The 20,250-nt window shown below is 45.7% G+C and overlaps 1 protein-coding gene across 2 annotated transcripts in view; it reads left to right on the top strand.

Annotated features, from left to right (window-relative positions):
• The first annotated feature begins 16,267 nt into the window (after positions 1–16,267).
• LOC144679733 (sodium/potassium-transporting ATPase subunit beta-1-interacting protein 3-like) overlaps positions 16,268–20,250 on the top strand; it is a 648,792-nt gene continuing 644,809 nt past the window's right edge. For both annotated transcript variants that reach the window (XR_013576410.1, XM_078540431.1), the window contains exon 1: positions 16,268–16,632. Coding sequence is in view for 1 of the 2 variants with exons in the window: in XM_078540431.1 (XP_078396557.1) it covers positions 16,579–16,632 (54 nt within the window). In the remaining variant the exon portion in view is untranslated. The remainder of the gene's footprint in view (positions 16,633–20,250) is intronic.

Raw genomic sequence — 20,250 nt, 5'->3', positions numbered from 1 at the left:
GGGGCAAAGGGGAAAATCACTGTTAGAGACATTGAAAGGCAAGTGCTCAACCAGTGAACTACAGACTGAAATTGCTGGAAGACCACCTTGTGTCATCAACAAGAACTGAAAGGAATTTGGAAGACATCAATCAAAATCAACCCACTGAATCCTGGGCCAGAAATTTCCCCCCGTTGGGGGGGTTGTGCAGGGGCCGGTGGGAGTGGGTGCGAACCCGATCGGCGCCCCCGACTGGGGCTGTGCCATCATTTTACGTGGGTGGGCCAATTAAGGAAGCGCTGTGTACTCCCTGTGCGGGCTGGGGGGGTTGGGGGGTGGTGATGGGTTGGGGGTGGTGCGGGTGGTGGAGGGAGAGGAATTCCCTGAATGGTTTCCCTGCACTCTTTCACGCATGCACTTGAAAGGGCTCAAAGATCTCCTTGAGGCACAGAGGTGCCTCAGGGAGATTTGTTTGAGCCTCAAAGTTCAAAATAAAGGATTTTTAAACTTTTAAAACATGTCCCCTCATGTGACACTATCATATGAGCTGGGACGTGTCAAAGAATAAATGTATAAATTTTTATTAGATTTTAAAACAGTTCATGAAACCTCATCCCACCCATGGATGAAGTTTCATGAAAAATGCGAAGGCTGCCTGGGCTCTTCACCTGCCCACCAACCTTAAGGTTGGACGGGCAGCTCAGTTAAGTACTTTAATTAGTTTTTAACAGGCTTTAATAGGCCTTTGACAGTTTAGTGGGTGTGCAGCCAACTCCGCTGTGTGCCCGCCAAACTGAGGATCAGAATGACGCGTGGTGAAGTTGAGATGGCTGCCCGATGTCACCACCTTTCATTTTACGCGTCGACATTGGTGCTATCAAACTGTTTTATCCCACCCTTAAAATTCATATTTTTGTGTGTCTTATGTGTCTTGTATGTGTGTAAATAGGGATTTAAGAAGGGGCAGAGTTTAAGTTATAGAGTTATAAATTAGCAGTTCATATTTCTTTCTTTTGTCACTGGTTAACAACAGTTTGTTCAATGAACAGCTATTTACTTTTTGATTCATTCATGGGATATGGGCATCGCTGGCTGAGCCAGCATTTATTGCCCATCCCTAACTGCCCTTGAGAAGGCAGTGGTGAGCCGTCTTCTTGAACCGCTGCAGTCCATGTGGTGTAGGTACACACACAGTGCTGTAGGAAGGGAGTTCCAGGATCTTGATCCAGTGACAGTGAAGGGACGGCGATATATTTCCAAGTCAAGATGGTGAGTGGCTTGGAGGGGAACTTCCAGGTGGTGATGTTCCCATCTATCTGCTGCCCTTGTCCTTTGAGGTGGTAGTGGTTGTGGGTTTAGAAGGTGCTTTCGAAGCAGCCTTGGTGAATTCCTGCAATGCATCTTGTAGATGGTACACATTGATGCTACTGTGCATTTGCGGTGAATGTTTGTGGAAGTGGTGCCAATCAAGCGGGCTGCTTTGTCCTGGATGGTGTCAAGCTTCTTGAGTGTTGTGGGAGCTGCACTCATCCTGGCAAGTGGTGACTATTCCATCACACACCTCACTTGTGCCTTGCAGATGGTGGACAGGCTTTGGGGAGTCTTGAGGTGAGTTATTTATCATACGATTCCTAGCCTCTGACCTGCTCTTGTAGCCACAATATTTATATATATATATATTTTTTCATTCATGGGATGTGGGCTTTGCTGGCTGGCCCACTTATATATGGCTAGTCCACTTCAGTTTCTGATCAATGGTAACCTCCAGGATGTTGACAGTGAGGGAATTCAGTGATTGTAATGCCATTGAACATCAAGGGGTGATGGTTGGATTCTCTCTTGTTGGAGATGGTCATTGCCTGACAGTTGTGTGGCGCAAATGTTACTTGTCAGCCCAAGCCTGGATATTGTCCAGGCCTTGCTGCATTTGGACATGGACTGCTTTAGTATCTGAGCAGTCACAAAAGGTGCTGAACATTGTGCAATCATCAGCGGCCCTACACAATCAATCATGACCCTGGTAAAAGGCTCTTCAAATGCTGGTATTGGGATTAAAGTCGCCAGCTTAATCACTGCTTGTGGTGTTCCTGTTATTTGACATGTGTAACTGATTCTACAGAATTTAACTACATCCCTATGCAATCCTGGCCCAAAAAAACCTCTGCATCTTTTCCTGTGTTTTCCTAATTCTTAAATGTCCCCCCATTGGAATTTCATGAGCAATCCTCAGAATCTCATTTCTATATCCTAATGGGATAACAATCTGCTGGACCTCCCTCCAGCTTTCGTTTGCTGAAACATGGTCCGACCTCCACTTTCTCATCAAAATATCTTCCCAAAGATAATAACCTATTGGAATACATTTTGCTTCTGTTTCTGAATAAGCTTTCTGATATAACTGTTTTAATTGCAAATCATTTTTTCTGTAACTCCACTAACCTCTTTGAGTTAAACATTTCAGCTGAACTGTCCTGCATTCCTTCCTCCTGAACAATGTTATCAAATACAGTGCCAGCTAACTGGATTTCAACACCTTCTTGCCTTTGAACTGCCTGCTTATCTCATTTGTCTCGTTCGCCCTTATGAGCCTTTGAGCTCATTATGACACAATAATGAAACAAATCAAGGATGTTCCATCTATAACCTCTGTTGAAAACACTTCTATAGGCTGCTCAACTACCATAGGCATCACCCACATTTGCGATCCAGCTATATCATTACTCAGAATAGATTGACCCCCTGCAATGGGCAATTTTTCCACCACTCCAACAACAACTTCACCTACCTTCCATTTACTCTTTAAATTTACCTTCCACAACAGAATAGATTTAGCACCTCCATGAACCCCACTTATCATTACCTGCTCCTGCAATGCTCAACAAATGTCACTATCCCACAACATTAAGGATTAACTAGTCCTTGTGTCTCTTAAAATTTTAACATCTTTACCTACTCCACCCTGTACACATGGAAAGACTTTCCCTTCATATACAAAGTCTTTAAACGTTTCTGCAACCTGCTCCTCAGAATTATCTTAAGTAAACTGTGAACACATTCCCACTTCTTCAACTATCACTGATTCTCCCTGTATCACCTGCACACAAACCAATGGTTTCTCCTGTGCTTGAACCTCAGAACCCATAGTACTTTTACTTCTAGAGCTTTTCTGTACCCCAAAATTTCTAACAGATTTTTCTTGCAATCTCCAACATACTGACTTTGTGTGCCCCACTTTATTATAATGAAAACACCTCACTTTTCGAATGTCATTTCTACCTTCAGCACACTCCTTTTTATTCTGAGAAAAAACTTCCTGGGAACTTCTAGCTATTCTCTTCCCTGATGACCTGCCTTCGTTTCACCTTCCCACTTTTTATCCTTCTCCAATTTGAAAGTATAACAAAAAAAAGGTTTAGCTCTATGAACTAACTCATAATCATCAGCTATCTCTGCTGCATGTCTTACAGAATCAACCCTCTGTTCCTCCAAATGAGTTCTCACTGCTGAAGGGATTGAATCTTTAAATTCTTTCAAAAGAATGACTTCCCTTGGTTCTATTTTTAACACCCGTATCCACTGGTGAAAATTACTTTGTTTACTCTTTCAAACTCAATATAAGTTTGCCCAGGCTGTTTTCTCATATTCCTAAATTTCTGCCTGTATGCTTAGGGAACCAACTCACATGCACTCAAAATAGCCTTTTTCACCACATCATAATTCAGAGACATTTCTTCTGATAGTGAAGCATACACGTCAAGTGCCCTATCTAACAACTTATACTGTAATAATAACATCCAGTTTTCCTGTGGCCATTTCATCTGTTTAGCTAGCTTCTCAAATGAAATAAAGAATGCTTCAATATCTTTTCCCTCAATCTTTGGAAGAGATTGTACACATTTAAACATATCCTCACTGGGTTCTACTCTGGAGGTGAATTCTTCCTCACCTACTGGCATCGCTTTTTTAACTGCCAACATTTTCAGTTGGTATTCTTTCTCTTTTTCTCTTTCCTCCTTCTCTATCTTCACAATTTCTAATTCCCTTTTAAAAGCCATTTCTCTGTCCTTTGCTTCTAATTCAAGCTTTTTCATTTGCAACTGACGTCTCACTACCTCCAGCTGTGACTCACTAGTGTCAGGTTTCACTTCCAACTATAGATGCTGTTCTATACTTTTAATTATATCTGATTTCCTAACACCTTCAAGTAACCCCAATTTTAACTTATTTGTCAACTCTGTTAACTTGCTTTTGGTTATTTTCTCCAACCCAGTCAGAGTTATCTCTTCTCCTCCCAGACAAGCCTTAGCAATTGCCAATGCCATCTTGTGGTCTCACCACTTCTAAAATACCTCACCAACTCCTGAATTCAAAGTGCTTCTCATACTCGTAGCCTTAAGATTCACCAATTCCAAACCAATCAAGAAATTCGAAATATTTTTATCCTAGCAAGAGCACCCAATTATTATGAGACAGCCTTTTGGTAAAGCTGAGTTATTAAAAAACCCAGAGGGGAAACTTTAAACAACTGTCATAACCTATTTTTTAAGTGGCATGTTTGAGATGCAGCTCTAAATTAAGGAATCAGACTACCAGTTCTCGAGATGTTTTATATTAAAATACATGATACAGTTATTAATTTACACAAGTTAAATATATACACATGGCTACAAATTACTACTATCATAATTTTTAACAAATTCCCAAACTAATCGCTAGTACGGCAACAGCAACACATAGACTTAACTAGAAACTAGGCAAAGCATTTTCACCTTGCAAATTCAAAATGAGGTTCCTTTCACTTTGGTTCATATGGAGACAGTTGTAGGCTTACAGCTACTTTGATCTTACATTGCCTCTGCTCTGTACATGCAAAACTGCTATCCTTATACCTAGTACATCTCATTGAATGTAAGTTCTCATTGTACCATCAGCTTCTTTGAGCTCCACCTCTTCTAACAATAAAACCCCTTTCATAGAACCAATTTTATTAGTAATATAAACATATTGCTTGGTCTCTGCTAGCTTGGTGGTAGTTTTCACCCCACTTCTTGAATGCTCTATTCACAAAATGCAAATGCACTCTATCTCCCTTACTTCTCAAAACTAGTACACATCAAAGCATCCAGGCTAGCTGGCTTTAATCCAGTTAAGACACACCCACAGACTAAACCTCTATTTTAAAAGAAAAATATTTTCCAATAATATTATGTATATTAATAACTTTATGACAATGGGGCCCCGACTCAAAAGATGCTGGTCCGGCTGCCCTTCTGACTGAGGCACACACTAAGGTTCAAGCCTCTATGACTGAGGTTGTCCTTAAACAAATATGAATAGCGCAGATTATCATGGTGTCACCACCCACACAGTAACTCTGAGGTAGGCTGCCATGGGGATTTGAGCAGCCTGGAGACCCTCTCGAGCAGCCTGCTTTTCCATCTGCTCCATAGAAGCTTTCACAAGAGGTCAGGGAAGCAGTAGTATCACGTTAGAGTTCACCTGTTTGCATAAGAAATGCACTTTGTTCTGACTAAAATAGCTATGGTAGAAAAGTGCCACTTGCTATGTCGTTCGATGTGAGATACTGCAACATAGGGCACAATCGTTCCAGATTTGCACTAAGTGTGGTAGTGGATGGGAAAAAAGACATTGCAGGTTTTCACGTCTTATTGCCCCATTCCTGGTGTGTCCAACCTCATTAATAATGCATTTCCAGGAAACACGCCGGATCACTGGCAGGGCAGCCTCTGATTCAACTGCCCCACAGTCACCTCAGGCTGTTGTAATCCCGGCACCCCTGCACAGAGCTAGCATTCTCTCAGGGATCGAAAGCTGCTGCAAATTCATGGCTGCTAAAGGGAGGGAACATGCCCCCAAATTTAATGACGCATCCCTTGGGCGCCTACTGGATGCACTGGAGGCCAGCCGTGAAGCTCACTCTGGGTGAAGACCGGCAAGCAAGGTCACCAATCCAGCATGGGAGGCCATGGCAGTGATGGCCAGCGTCAAAGCCTTGCAAAATAGGACAGCCACCCAGTGTCACGAGAAGATGATTGGCCTCCTCCATTCTGCCAGGGTAATTCACTCTTCTCATTACTCTGAACTCACACACTCAAACCCATCACACATCCACAGGGATCTCACTCACTGCCAATTCAGGGACATCACCATTCACTCTCTCACACACACCTTCATCTGCCCTGCGGATCGTGTCCTCATCCTATCCATGGTCTCACTCACCACCCACACATGCCAGGCATCCCTCTCACCTGGCCTGGCAGGTGTCCTGCTTGCACTCTGTCAGTCTGTTTTCATGTAGGACAAGCTGGCACACAACAAAAGGGACAGGTCACAGTCTGGAGGTGGAATGCCCAACATCAAACATTCACAGGCTTTGAAAATAGAGTCATCCAGCTGGCCAGCGACAATCTGGACATTTCTTATGCTGGCAGTGAGGTTGGCGATGCTCAACCAACTGAGGATCCAGCAGTGCAACATTCATCAGCCAACCATCCTGTGAGTCAGTTCCCCTGTTCCGCAGTTCCCTGCCATGCATTAATTATCTCTCCTCGCTTTTGCAGGCACATCTAGGAAGCAGCCAAGGGTGTCCATGAGCCAGGTCCTCGACTCAGGCCCTGAAGACACCTTGGAAGAAGAATCTGGTGACTCTCTAATTAAGGACCCACTCACCCACACTCTCTACTGGCCCAGAGAGCACACCTCGATGGGACCTAGTTCTAGAGTAGCCTCAGTGTCACAATATGTTGAGCACATTGCACTTTCTGACCCACAGCAGACAGCAGCAGGGACTTCCCAGGTTTCCAGCATTCGGGGGACTGCTGCAGGCCAGAAATCTGCTGAGTCCAAATAAGATGAAGGGCCTCTCCACTGTGTCATACCTCAGTTGCTGCAGCTGCAAAGGCAGGCTCGGGAGCATCAGGAAGGGATGTTCGCTGCACTGCTCAGCTAGCAAGCCGCGATGGAGGAGTCCGTCTGCCTTCAGTCTGAGGTGATAGCACCAGCATGTCAATGCACCAAGGTGAACACTGGTAGGATGGCGGCCACTATAGAGATCTTGGTTCAGGTCATCGGTCCTGCATTGCTGCGTGTCCTGAACTCCATCGCTGATGGCATAGTTGGTCTCCAACAGTGCATACGCGAGCGGGGTGCGGGGCAGATCTATTTCACTCCAGCTTCCCCTTCTCCTCTAGGAATTAGCCAGGGGCTCTCGGGCACCCATAGGGAGGAGGATTAGCAGGTACACACTCTGGAGCCATCCACCTAGGTGCTTCCGTGAGTGCCTGGTCCATCCGAATCTCCTCTTCCTGTGACCCCAGCAGCTTCAACTCCACAGGCCAAAGTGCGTGCCACTGCCAGACAGCAAGACACCAAAAGCAGGCTGGGGCCCTCCAGGTCTTGGCCCTCCATGGAACACCAGTCAAGGTCATTACAGGCAAGGCATAGCGGTCAGCAGGCTGTTTCTATCTAGGCTGTGGATGCCCGGGGAGCACCAAGGTGTAGCAGCAGGGTTAGGAAGTTTAAGAGGATGTAACTCTTTCAGGCCCAAACCAAATAAACTAAATCAACAAATCAGGGGACAAATTAAAAGGCAGCCCCTTAAAGGAAAACTGCAAAAACAAAAGGCAAAATTTAAATGAAGTTAAGATGTAGTTGCACAACCTAGTTAAGCACTTGGACATAATGTTCACTATTTTAAATAAGCTTCCAAGAATGCATCCTTGTTCTGATGAGCGGTGTTTATATCACTCAGATGTGAAACCTTGGTTCCTGCACAAGATATAAGCAGGTGTCTCAGTCCAGGTCCTCTTCCCCGTGCAGTGTGTAACCTTCAGACCAAAATTATGGTCCGGCTTCACACTCACTGGACAAATTAATGGGTAGTTCCGTCATTCTGTGTGCTTTCAGCATCTTTTTGAGGTGGGGCTGGTCCCCATCTCTTCAGCATCTGTGACCGGTGATGCTGTGCTCCTGAAGGGGTCAGGTGATGAAGGCTGACAAAGAATCAGGTGCTTTTAAAGTTTCATGGCTGCATCTCCATGACCCTGATCACAGAGTGCAAGTGAGCTGCCCTCAGCCAGACAGGAGTCAGACATTGACAGAGGCTATGTGAAGATCTATGGAGTGTCGTCACTGCATGTCGTCATCAACTTCCTGAAATCTAGCAACTATTAGGGCCTCTGCTGTGTCTCCATTACATGAACCTGAGCACTGAGAATACATGTGCTGCCATCAGCCACACAGGGGTCAAACGCTCACAGATGCAAGGTGAGGATGCCAGGACTGTCCTCATTGCATCCCCCCTGACTCTTGTGCCTATGAGGGCGTCCCGAGTGTGCCTGCCTTGTCTGGCCAGTGTGATGGCCTCATCACCGGCAGCCTCGCCTTCGACAACCTCCTCACTATCACCCCCTTCGACGTTCTCCTCATTGGAAGATACGTGCAACTCCTCCATCTCCTCCTCAGCCAAGTCCTCCCTCCATTGCAACATCAGGTTGTGAAGTGCAGCAAGCAACAATGATGCGTGACACCCTCTGGGGACTGTACTGCAGTGCTCCACCAGACCTGTTGAGGCATTGGAACCTCATTTTTAAATAGCCGATCATTTGCTCCACTAAAGTCCGGGCTGCAGCATGAGCCTCATTATATACCGTCCCCCTGCTGCAGTCTGAGGCCACCGCGCGGGTGTCATCAGGCATGTCCTCTGTGGGTAGTCCTATTCCCAAGGAGCCAACCCTATAGCCTCTCTGGACCCTGGAAGATGTCAGGGATCTGAGACCTGCTGAGGATGTAGGAGTCATGGACGGTCCCTGGGAATCGTGCGGAGACCTGTAGGATGTGTTTGTGGTGGTTGCACACCAGCTGAACATTAAGTGAGTGGAAGCCCTTGCGGTTGACATAGTTGACTGCTTGTTGTCATGGAGATATAAGTGCCACATGAGCACAGTCAATGGTACCCTGTGGAAAACCTGAGACCTGTGCAAATCCTAGCGCTCTTAGTTCCTGGCTTTGCTGATCCTGGTCAAAATGCACAAAGTTTTGTGCCTTCGCGAAGATGGTGTCCATGACCTCCTGGATACACTTGTGCATGAAGGCTTGCAAGATTCCACACAGGTCACCTGGGGAGCCCTGGAAGGAGCCTTTGGTGTAAAAATTGAGCACTGCGGTCACTTTCATGGCCACTGGTGGTGGATGCCCTCCATGCCCCTGTGGCGCTAAATACAGCAGCAGGTGGCACATGTGACCGACCAGTTCCCTAGACATGTGCAGTCTTCGGTGACATTGGTTCTCAGTCATCTGCAAGAATGACAGGTGTCATCTGTAGACCCTGGCTTTAGCAAGGTGCCCACGAGTCATGGCTCGCTGTGGACCTTCAGCTGTATGCACAGCAGGCCCTGCCATCCCATCACCTTGAGGAACGTGCTCCTCCCTTTGCCAAGCCAGGCGCCTCCACCACTCTCCTCTTCCTCCTCCTCTTCCTTCGCTTCTTCCTCTTTCTCCTCCTCTTCCTAATTGTCCTCTGGTCTCTGTCAGCCATGAAGCACACCGTTACCTCACCAAGCTCCATGCTCCTGATGCTTTCCTCCTGCAGGATCAACGAGACAGATGCATGGGTTAGCGTAGGTGTACTAAGAACCTCTCTTGGTAAGTTTAAAGGCCCCTTCATGCATGCAGGAGAGTGCAGGCCACCACTTGGATGGCCAGTGTGTAATGCACTCATTGGCTGTCCGATACCCCACCACCTCCGCTCCACTTCACTTGACCGATTCGTGGCAGCTTCGGTTATTGGACTGCATGCTATGCTCTCGGCTCAGGCGCAGGCATTCTCCTAACCCGCACTGCAAGGCTGCGCTGTTAGCTTCAACCATGATGGATATTGGCCCAAACCTTAATAAAGACATTGCAAGGGGCTTTGAGCACTCCCACCAGTGACCACCATGGCCATCTTTTGTAAGGGGATTCAACAACTTGCCCAGTTGGCAAATTGTTCTGCAGCCCCTTAAAATTAACATTAATTTGCAGTCTGCACCCAAGGGGTGAAAGGTTCTGGAGCATTTGGTGGCACTTTCATGCTTTTGTGTTGCTTGAGTGGGCAGAGAAGCTTCAGAAGCCTGACTCTAAGCATGTCAATGGAGCTGAAGTCGAAAAGTCTCAGCTGTAGAAGAATGCTTACTTTTTTGACCAAGCTATTCCAAGTTTGTGGCCACTTCCCTTACCACCTACATCCACCGCCCCAACCCCAGCATGTGCTTGAGTATTTCCTTAAGTCCGTGCTGCCTTGCCCCCCCATCGCACCCCCTCCCCATCTGGCCTGGCCTCTACTGTAGCCCTTGACCCGGCACCGCACTGAAAGCCAGCCAGGAAAAAGCAACTTACCTGTGCCCCCTGTGAATGCGCGGCGCCTCTTCCTTGATGTTCTATGGGCGATGCGTGCGAGCGCTGTGCAAGGTTGTGTGCACTCACCTTCGAGTTCGCCTCAAAGTTCAGGTCACCAGGTTCACGCCTTTTAATGGCAGTCATGAAGCACACCATTCTGAAGTCACGCTGACATGGGTGGCAAATTTGACATGGGGGATGATTCTGACACACAGGGCTTATAATTAGATGCAAATGTATTAAAATGGCATTCCCGACATGCGGTGGCGGGAAACGCAGCACGTCATGGATGGAGCAGACAATCTCAAACTGGTTTCACGACGGTGTAAAACTGATTTTTGGCCTTCTCGCCATATTGTCCCCCCTCCCCCACCCCACCCGTCTGAAATGACACCCGACGCCAACGGGGCTGGAAAATTCTGGCCATAGTCAGCAGGTCTTACCTGAGAGGGACATGTGGCTCTCTCAGTATGAGTGAGATCTCCAGCAGATGTGGATCTGTCCTTGCACTCTGGAGTGGGGCTGAAATATATTGCATTACTGTCCAATTTAAATGCCTCCATTGGAGCTCAGCCATGCTCAGGAGACTTGTCACTGAATCAGGGTGTCCCAGGCAACCCTGCCATCATGGTCAGTGTGTCTCCATGAGTCCGATATCTGGATTGCTATTCAGTGCCTCCAACTTGAGATCCTCATGCTTTGATGCACCGACAGGCTCTTCCCCACTGACCTTCTCCAGTTCCACTCCTCCCTGGATGGCCATGTTTTGTAGAGTGCAGAAGGCCACAACAATGTGGGAAATCCTTGTAGGGGTACATTGCACCATGTCCCCCAATCATGCTGATTGTATGTTGAGGAGGTCAGTTGGCTACTCAGTGATTGCTCTTGTGCGGAGATGGCAACAGTTATATCTCATCTATGCCTCAGTTGTGGGGTTTTGCAGTGGGGTCACCGGTATCCCTTGTCTGTCAGGAGCCCTCCACAGAGGCTGTATGGTGGAAAGGAGAGCTGAGGTACCTGTGACTGCCGCCGAATGAAGGAATCGTAACAGCTGCCAGGAAATCTCACGCAAACCTGATGGAAGCGCCTACAATCACTGCACACCAGCTGGATGTTTACAGAGTGGAAACCTTCATTGTTGATGAATGATCTTGCTCAGATGATGGTGCTTCGGTGGCAACATGTGTGCAGTTTATTAAGCCCTGCTCCTGAGGGAATCCTGGCATTGAGGCAAACTCCACAGTTCTCTCTGCCTGACTGGTTGCATCTGTGCTGAAGGCGACAAAGTTAGATGTCCTCACAAAAAGCGCATCTGTCGCCTGAGATGCGTGGCTATGGGCTGCCAATAATGAGATCCCACATAGGTTAGCTGCCAACCCCTGAAATGAGCCCAAAGCCAGAAAGTTAAAGGTCACTGACAACCTGACAGCTACTAGCATAGTGTGACCCCCTGAGCCTTGAGGCATTGGACCTTCCTTCAGAAGTGTGCACTTCTCAACCACCATGCCTTGATAGGTGAAGCCTTTGGTGACACTGTTGCTCTAGACATGCTCAGGAAGCTGATGCTTTGGTCTTCTACTCAATTTCGTAAGTATTGCCTTCTTGCCCCTCATGCCCCTCAACCATCACCTCTGCATCTATGAGTACTACATGACTGTCTTTTTTGTGGGGGCCACTGTTCCAGCTCATCTCTCAATAGGTGCCCTCTCCCTCCATTATTAGAGACAGTGTCAGACATTCGGACTTCAGGTGCCAGCCAAACTTTCCTTGCACCTTTGTGATGAAAATTTTCTCCAAGACCATCTCTCTCTGTCACCATTTCACTGCCTCACATAATTGCCTGTCAAGTGCCTCTAACTACGTTAATGCCTGCCTGCCACTTTTAGATTGGAGGTTACATTCACAAAGCAGTTGCGTCTTGTAAAATGACATGGAGGTGCCTTGATGTTGGCAACTGGTACTCCACATGGCAGCGTGACTTTGCCAGCTTGCCTACCTCCAGCATCTTGACAAAATTCAGCCCCTTTTGCCTGGGTCTGTTGAAGGCTAATTGATTGCCATCAGTAGTCAACAACTACTGTTGTAGCATTCAGCAGTAGGGTGGTAGAAGGTGTAACTCTTTTGAGTCAAACCAAGTAAACTAAATTAACAAATCAGGGGACAAATTAAAAGGCAGCTCCTTAAAGGAAAACTGCAAAAACAAAATACAAAATTTAAAGGAAAATTATCAACATTAAATCAAAATGAGATTAAAGGGATTGATAAAACACCCCAGTTCCCACGATGCCCACCAAGCATGGAAAGCCTCAACAGTGCCGGCGGGCACTGTGTGCCCCCTCTCCAGGGACACCCAGTTGTGAATGTAGCCAGTCGGGCCAGATGACCCCCCTCGATCGCCCATTGCCTGGACCTGTTAAGGGCCTACTTGCCCAGGCCCAGAAGCAGGTTCATGAGAAGGTCCTCCTCCATCCCCGGCTCCCCTCAGCACCGGGTGCCCGTAGATCAGGAGCGTGGGGCTGAAGTGCAAACAAAACAACAGTGAAAGACTTGTCAAGAAACTAAAAAGGGGAGTGCAGCCTACAATAATTAACATACATGGTCCACAGACTCCACAAGGCCGCAAAAGACGCAGGCATCTTGGGAGTCCATGAACTGACACACCCTACCATTGTATGGGACTGCTGCGTGTAACACCCTCCACCCCAGGCCCTCAATGGAAAGTGGGAGGACACCCCCTTAGAGGCCCCGCACTGGGGACCATTGTCACCGGACAGCAACAAGGCACACCAGGGCATGTCCGGGTGGTGGGCAAGGGCAAGGAAGTGAAGGGTGTATAGCTGCAGCCCATACAGGAAACTTCTCTGCGCCGTGCTAAAGGCCAGGAAGGGCATTCCCTGAGGCAACTCTAGTTGCTGGGCACTGGCCCCTGAGGGAAGGTTTGGGGCTTGGGCCAATGTGGAATTCCATCCAAACAGGGGTACGCTCAGATGGAAGACCACCTCGATCGCCCGCTACCTGGACCTGTTAATGGCCAACTTGGCCAGGCCCAGGAGCAGGTTCATGAGGAGGTCCACCTCCCTCCCAGCCCCGCTCCACACCGGGTGCCCATAGATCAGGAGCGTGGGACTGAAGTACAAAGAAAACAACAGTAAAAGGTTTTTCAAGAAACCTAAAAGGGGGTGCAGCCTACAACAATTAACATACACATGGTCCACGGACTCCACAAGGACGCAAAAGATGCAAGTACCTTGGGAGCCCATGAGCCGACACAACCTATGGTTGTATGGGACTGCTGCATGCAACACCCTCCACCCCAGGTCCCCGATGGAAAGTGGGAGACCACCTCTGCAGAGGGACCCCCACTGGGGACCTCCTCCGCTGGATGGTAACATGACACCCCAGGGCATGTCCGGGTGGCAGGCGAGGGAAAAGAAGTGAAGGGTGTGCAGCAGCAGCCCTTACTGGAAACCCCTCCGCACTGTGCTGAAGGGCACGGAGGGCATTTCCATGAGGCAACTCAGGTTTCGGGGCATTGGCTGCTGAGGGAGGGTTCAGGGCTTGGGGTCAACGTGGAATTCTGTCCGAACAAAGGTGTGCTTGGATGGAAGACCACCGCACACCTGTGCCACCTCGAGACCCAGTATTATGTCGGGGCTAAGCATGACTGTCCTAAGGTCTTGAATGGCATTAGCCATGAGCTGGATGTCCATCGAACGTGCAATGCGCCAACTCCCATGGAAGCATCCTGCCCACTGCTCCGCCACCCAGCACGACCCGATCCTGGTCACCCCGACAGCCACAGCCCTCCTCTCTGCCAGTTACTGAAAATGGCAGAGTGGTAGAAGGTGTAGATTGACCTTGATTTTTTTTGGTCTAACAACTCCAATTAGGTGACTGGCATGAGAATGTAATTTGAGACAAATATGGCAATGACATTGTAAGGTGATGTTAATAGAGGTGTTTCAGTACAGTGCAATTAATAGTATGTTGGCAATAGGCAAAAGCAACACTTGCATAGCTTTCTGCATGGCCTAATAATGAATGGTAATTAGCAATGAATGGTAGGTTGGAATGATTGATTGTGGAAGCAAGGAACTTACTGTATATCCTGAGCTAGTCACCTAATGGACAAAAATCAACAAAAACATTCCAACAATTACCTCTAATGTACAGCCTCGTGCCAGTTATAACTGTTGAAGATCATATCCATGGAGTTAATTTTCTTTTGGAGATAAACATTAAGAATGAAATCTTAAGTAGCGAGCTACATCTATGTGGTTCATTTATCTCATTGTTGTTTGTGGTACAGAATTGAAAGTCCTTGACAGGAGTTACAGTTAGAGAAAGGGGATAAATCATTGATGTTCTGAGGATGGAGAGTTATGCACAATGTTATACAAATCACCACAATGATTCTATATAATGCTATGATTTTGTTTGTCATTGTGTTCTATGTTGGTATGAAAAGGAATAATATTTACTAAACACTTTGGTGTGGTGAAAACACACCTGATCTCAATCTGGATTGCCACCATCAAAAGACCTTTCCAGAGTTAGGCTCCTGCACTCTAAGGGAAGCAACCTTATTCATTAAACACATTAAAATTAAGTGTATCCAAAACTACATTTTTTGTAATGATCTTGTCGAAAAATATTGCTCCTTAATTCTCATCTACATTACACGTTCCTTTGACGACCATAAATGTTAAATTAGTTCAGTCGGTAGAACTCTCATTGTCTGAGTTCATTGTGGGTGTGTATGTCATTCCGCAACTTGAGTACGTATGCTCGGCTGATCATTCAGCTCACTGCTGAGAATGTGCTGTCTTATTGAGATACTGACTTTCAGATGAGTTGTTTAACTGAGGTTGATCTACCTATTCAGGTCGATATAACAATAAAGCGGCCAAGATCAGTGACTAAATTTCAGAATAAGGATGCGAAGTATTAAGCGATGTATTGAAGATTTAATTAGGTGCTTTGCTTCTTTCGCATTCATCCGGTGCTCTGTCTTCCATCTCGTTTCTGCTTATTGGACGTATCAGGGTTTAAGGATTCTCTGTGCGGACAACATGAGCCAGTGCTAAACATGTCTCAATTTACACTGTCCCCGTTTTCATCAACAAATTCGACCAGGATGCAGAATAGCAATGCTCCCAACAGGAAGAGCTCGCCTGTACAGTAATTCACTGAAGTATTACACTAGACTCAGAACTTCCCTAAATCTGCTGTTCTGTTTCCTGTAACATTCCAAAGGCTCTAAATGTATCAGGTTAAATAGATCGATGCGATTTTTGATTCCTGCGGCTTGAGGAGGGAGTCTGAAGAAACACCAAGTTGTGCAAGGGAGCTGCCGGTACTCGCTCTCACATCCATAGGTTGTATTCACAAAATACCGTCATTAAAGTCAAACTGTTCATCCGATCATGTATTATCTACTACGCCCTCCCCCTCAGGTTTTTAATAAAACTAGCACCCGAAACTTTCCTGCGCTATCGTCTGTTAACATTTCTGAACCAAATTGTCACTTCAGTAACCGAGCCTGTCAATTTATCCCAACTTACCAGTGTTAGTGTTCCCTTAATCATGATGTCCAACATAGGCCAGCGCTGTATCTTATCAAATTGTTATCCCCACCCCGTCCTTTCACAAGTTCTCAACTCTTCCCGGTCCCCAATTCTCCGATCGTTTATCCTGACCTTTCCCCGGTGCCAGCGTGTGCACCTCTGCCCGTTCCCCGGTCCCCCCTGCTTTATGTATTCATCGTATTTGGCGAGCAGCAGCCCCGCCCAGAGCGCCCTGACGAGTCGCGTTTCAGAAAATCCCAGCAACTCAACTGAAGTTTCTTTGAGCCAGCCCATTAACCCTGGCCACCCCAGCTCCCCACTTCACATCGAAGCTTCTTCAGCAAGGGATCGGATCGAGCTTCGCAATCGCCCAGCAAGTGAGAGGGGACTCGAGCAGACAGCAAGAGGCTTATCACCCATCCCGTGGCCAGCGCTGTAGGATTGTAGCTGCCTTTCCTGCATTTATTCTCCATTATTTGTGCTGTGTATATGGAGTGTCAGCCTACAACAGCCCCTTTATTCTATTGATCAGACTCGTTGGTTTCGATTCAGCCGGTGTAGGGGCACCCCCCACCCCACCCCACCCCAAGCCCCCTCCCCATCAGATTCTTCCTCCAGGACTTGTTCTCGGGCTGGAATGGGTTGCTGCACAGGCCGATGTACTTTAATATTCCTCTGTACTTTACAGCTGGTGAGTACAACAGCCCGGTCCATTGTACTTGGTTAGTGTGACATCCGTGTTCAAGAGCAATCTCGGGACGTTTGGTGATCCCACTGCTGAAGGGATTGAAGTATTTTAGATTTATGAGCGGCAAGGAGGGAAAAAAACCGGAACACAAACGGTTGTTTGTTTAATTCTGCATCAGTCCTATTGAGTCCACGCAGGGCCAAGTGTAGCACTTGGGTAATATGTTTGATGAAATCAGATATGTGATGAGTTCAATTGTATCTTGAGTATTGGTATACACCAACGTTAAACATAAATGCCAGGACACCTGGTCTAGGATTTGTATCTGTAGAAACCAAGCGCCTCTTGTACCTTTCCCGGGGTTTTTTTTTTCATTTGGTCTCCCTATCCTACCATCTCTTTGTTATGTTTAATCGCAGTCTGTTTGCTTGTTGTCTGTGTGGTGTGAAGCTGCCAGGAAAATCCGACTTGTTTTCTATCTGGTCTTTTACATTGGAGCTGGGTGTGCTGACAGTTCGGTGTGTGTATCTCTGCTGCGGTTAAACTATTGTTTCTTTTTGGGTTGATAGCATGGGGCTCTTGTAATCTCCTCTCTGACATTACTTAAAGCCATCAATATAGCGGCAGTGACCGGCGAACTGTTGGCCTCAAACCCCACATCAACACCACGTAGACAAATATAGGGAGCTATTCATTTCCCAGTGCTCGTTTCTGACAAGAGGCGACCGGGAGGCGCTGAAGTGGTCGGGGGAGCCAAATGTTGAAGCGAGCAATCTCACGATACGTCCTGTGCTCTGGATAATCTCACTAGGCGTAAATGGGGGTTCTTTTAACTATACAATCATTCAAGAAGGCGGATGCAGCCTAAAATGAAATTATCTTTTCAGCATATGATTGATTACAGACATCGGTTTAGTTCTTTTGTATGTGTGTGTGTGTGTGTTTAAACCGGACCCTGTAAGCTGTGCTATGAATTCGAACGACATTTATTTTTGTTTTTGCTTGCTAATTTTCATGGCTGAAACCCTAAATGCACCCAGGAACACAGTAACAGTGCGAACGTTTGTTCTGTGCAGAAAGGACACATTTTCGGAAACTTAGAATGAAAATGGAATGATTGCTGGCTGAATAATGTGTTAGATGGAGGACGCTTGCCACCGTATTGATTGTTTTTTAAAAAAAGAGGAAGCATCTGGCTATTCATGAATAAAATGAAATAGAACTGGGTGGATAATGCAACTGACAAAGACAGTGATTGCCTGTCGAAAGCCTGCTGGTGTGAGCACAGAAAGCAGGTGCAGTATAGCTCTGCTAATGTATTTTGCACCTGGGATGTTCGGACCAAAAGTGCATAATGATTTTTCTTTTAGCGTCTGCACCATAGCAACGTGACGCTCAGATTATATATATATATATATATTTACATTCGAAATTGCTTACCTTGGAGCTAGGAGCTGAAGCCTGCTCCATTTTTTGTTCGGTTATCTCTGTGACACAGGCTTCTTGTGAATATATTAAGATCTTATGAGCTGAGAAGTGAACCGTTTCTAGACCAAACTGCCTCAAACCCAGATTATTAATTGGTTCTAATAGGTTTCTAGCACAATGGTACAACGACTAAGCATGCAGCTCCATAGAGGGGTAAACTCAGCAACAACACTATTAACACCTGAAATTATAGGATAGGTTTGTATTATTGATATGGTATGGAAGATTCAAAGGCTGACCTTCCTCAACCTAAGCCATTTGTCAAAATATAAATACATCAGCTCTAAACCATCATCCATTTTCAAAAGATCCCATGGCTAAATGCTTATTTTTTGTTCTTTTCTCTTTCCATCCACCCCCTTCAATTCCTTCCATAGTCTCCTGAAGTTGTAGATTCAAGCTGGAATAAGGGCCTGGAGATGCCAACAGTTAACCCATACTTCACCCAAGTGACCATTCTTTGCATGTGGCATCTACCCATCATGGGGAAGATCACAACTGAGCCCATTCTATCCTCACCTGATGTCTTCTCACAAAGTGCCCAGCAAAGAATCATAAATTGTAATCACGAGCAGGAACCCTGTCTCACATTTTCTCCTCCCCATTTCCTAAGAGCTTTGTAACCATGGCATTTTAAAAGTTTTTATTTTCCATTTATTTTCACTGTCAAGAATAGCTGCATCGATGGCTGAATGACAGGGAGCTTTCAGGTGAAATAGTTCCTTTCAACTTGTGATTTAAACCTAATCACGTGAGACTTATGCCTACTTTTACAACCACTCCAAACCCACTGTGAGTGTGAGCTATTTATTAGTAATTATTGGAGAACTGGAAAAGATTTGGTGACTTGAATACAAGAGATCTGACTAGGTTTATTTCAGGTACTTTATCACAACTGATTGAATTATAATGCGAGTAAAACATTTTAATTTGTAATTTCTTTAAAGAGGGATTTCACGATTACCATTCTATTTAAAAATGAAATAATGAATTTTAATTTGACTTTTCTTTCAATATTTCTGTGGTTTTCTTTTGCTGTGAGTGCAAATGCCACCATTGAGAAAGTGTCTTGGCAAAAGATATAAAAAAGTGAAATGAATGTTATAAAGTACTAGGAAAAGGGACTGGAACGCGTAATAGATTACAGCGCTGCATTATCACTTTTGGATTTGGAAAGAAAATTGAAATGCTTCTTTGTGCTAGTTATAAGGGTCTTTCGTGAAATAAGTTTGTTGAGTTTTTGAATAAAAATAGAGAGGATGCTGGAAACCTGAAATAAGAACAGATAATGCTGGAAGTACTCACCAGGTCTAACAGCATCTGTGGAGTGAGGAATAGCGTTAAAATTTCAGGTGGATGACCTTACATCATGGGAAAAAATAGGGATGTGATAGGTTTTAAGTAAATGGAGTTTCAACCCAGTTTACAGTGGATGGAGCTCCAGAGCAGAAAATTATCCACAACTTGTAATAAATCAACTGGATTAAAATTTAAGACATATGGATGCCTGATTAGGGTTAATGTGGCTGCTGAAACAAACAAACTAAATTGATTGCAGTTTGGGTAGTATATTGCAATGTATTGATTTGAATTAAACTACCCTGGTGATAAATTTATACTGAGATGCATTCTAATAACAAACAGAATTAACTTGATCAGCCTTATCTGGGACACATGAGCAAGAAAGTATTGGTCACAATGCAAGATTGAAATAAGCTTTTGATCTTATTTTTTCATTCCATTTTCTGTACTATTCTACCAAGAGGATAGATGAGTGAACTGAAAAGCCCCAGCTGTACTGCTGTATACTTGGAATATTGTGTGGCAGTTTTGGTCCTTACACCTTTTGGGAGATATCAAGTTACTTGAAAAGGTGCAGAGGATTTGACCAAAATGGTATCCAGTCATATGGCTTTTAGCCCCAACTCTGGACTATTTTCTGATAACTATTTTCATTAGAAAATTGCAAGATTAGGCATGAATGAAGCATTTTAAGGTAATAACTTACATAGAACTTATGGCACAGAAACAGCCCATTCAGCTTAACTAGCTGTGCTGATGTTTATTCTGCACGTGGGTCTTCTCCCATTCTATCTATTTCATCTCAGCCTTTCATCATTTCTTTCTATCCCC

The sequence above is a fragment of the Cetorhinus maximus genome, chromosome 4 (assembly GCF_964194155.1).
Source record: "Cetorhinus maximus chromosome 4, sCetMax3.hap1.1, whole genome shotgun sequence".
NCBI lineage: Eukaryota > Metazoa > Chordata > Chondrichthyes > Lamniformes > Cetorhinidae > Cetorhinus > Cetorhinus maximus.
The sequence above is the reverse complement of the archived record's forward strand: the minus strand, read 5'-3'. Positions and strand labels throughout refer to the sequence as shown.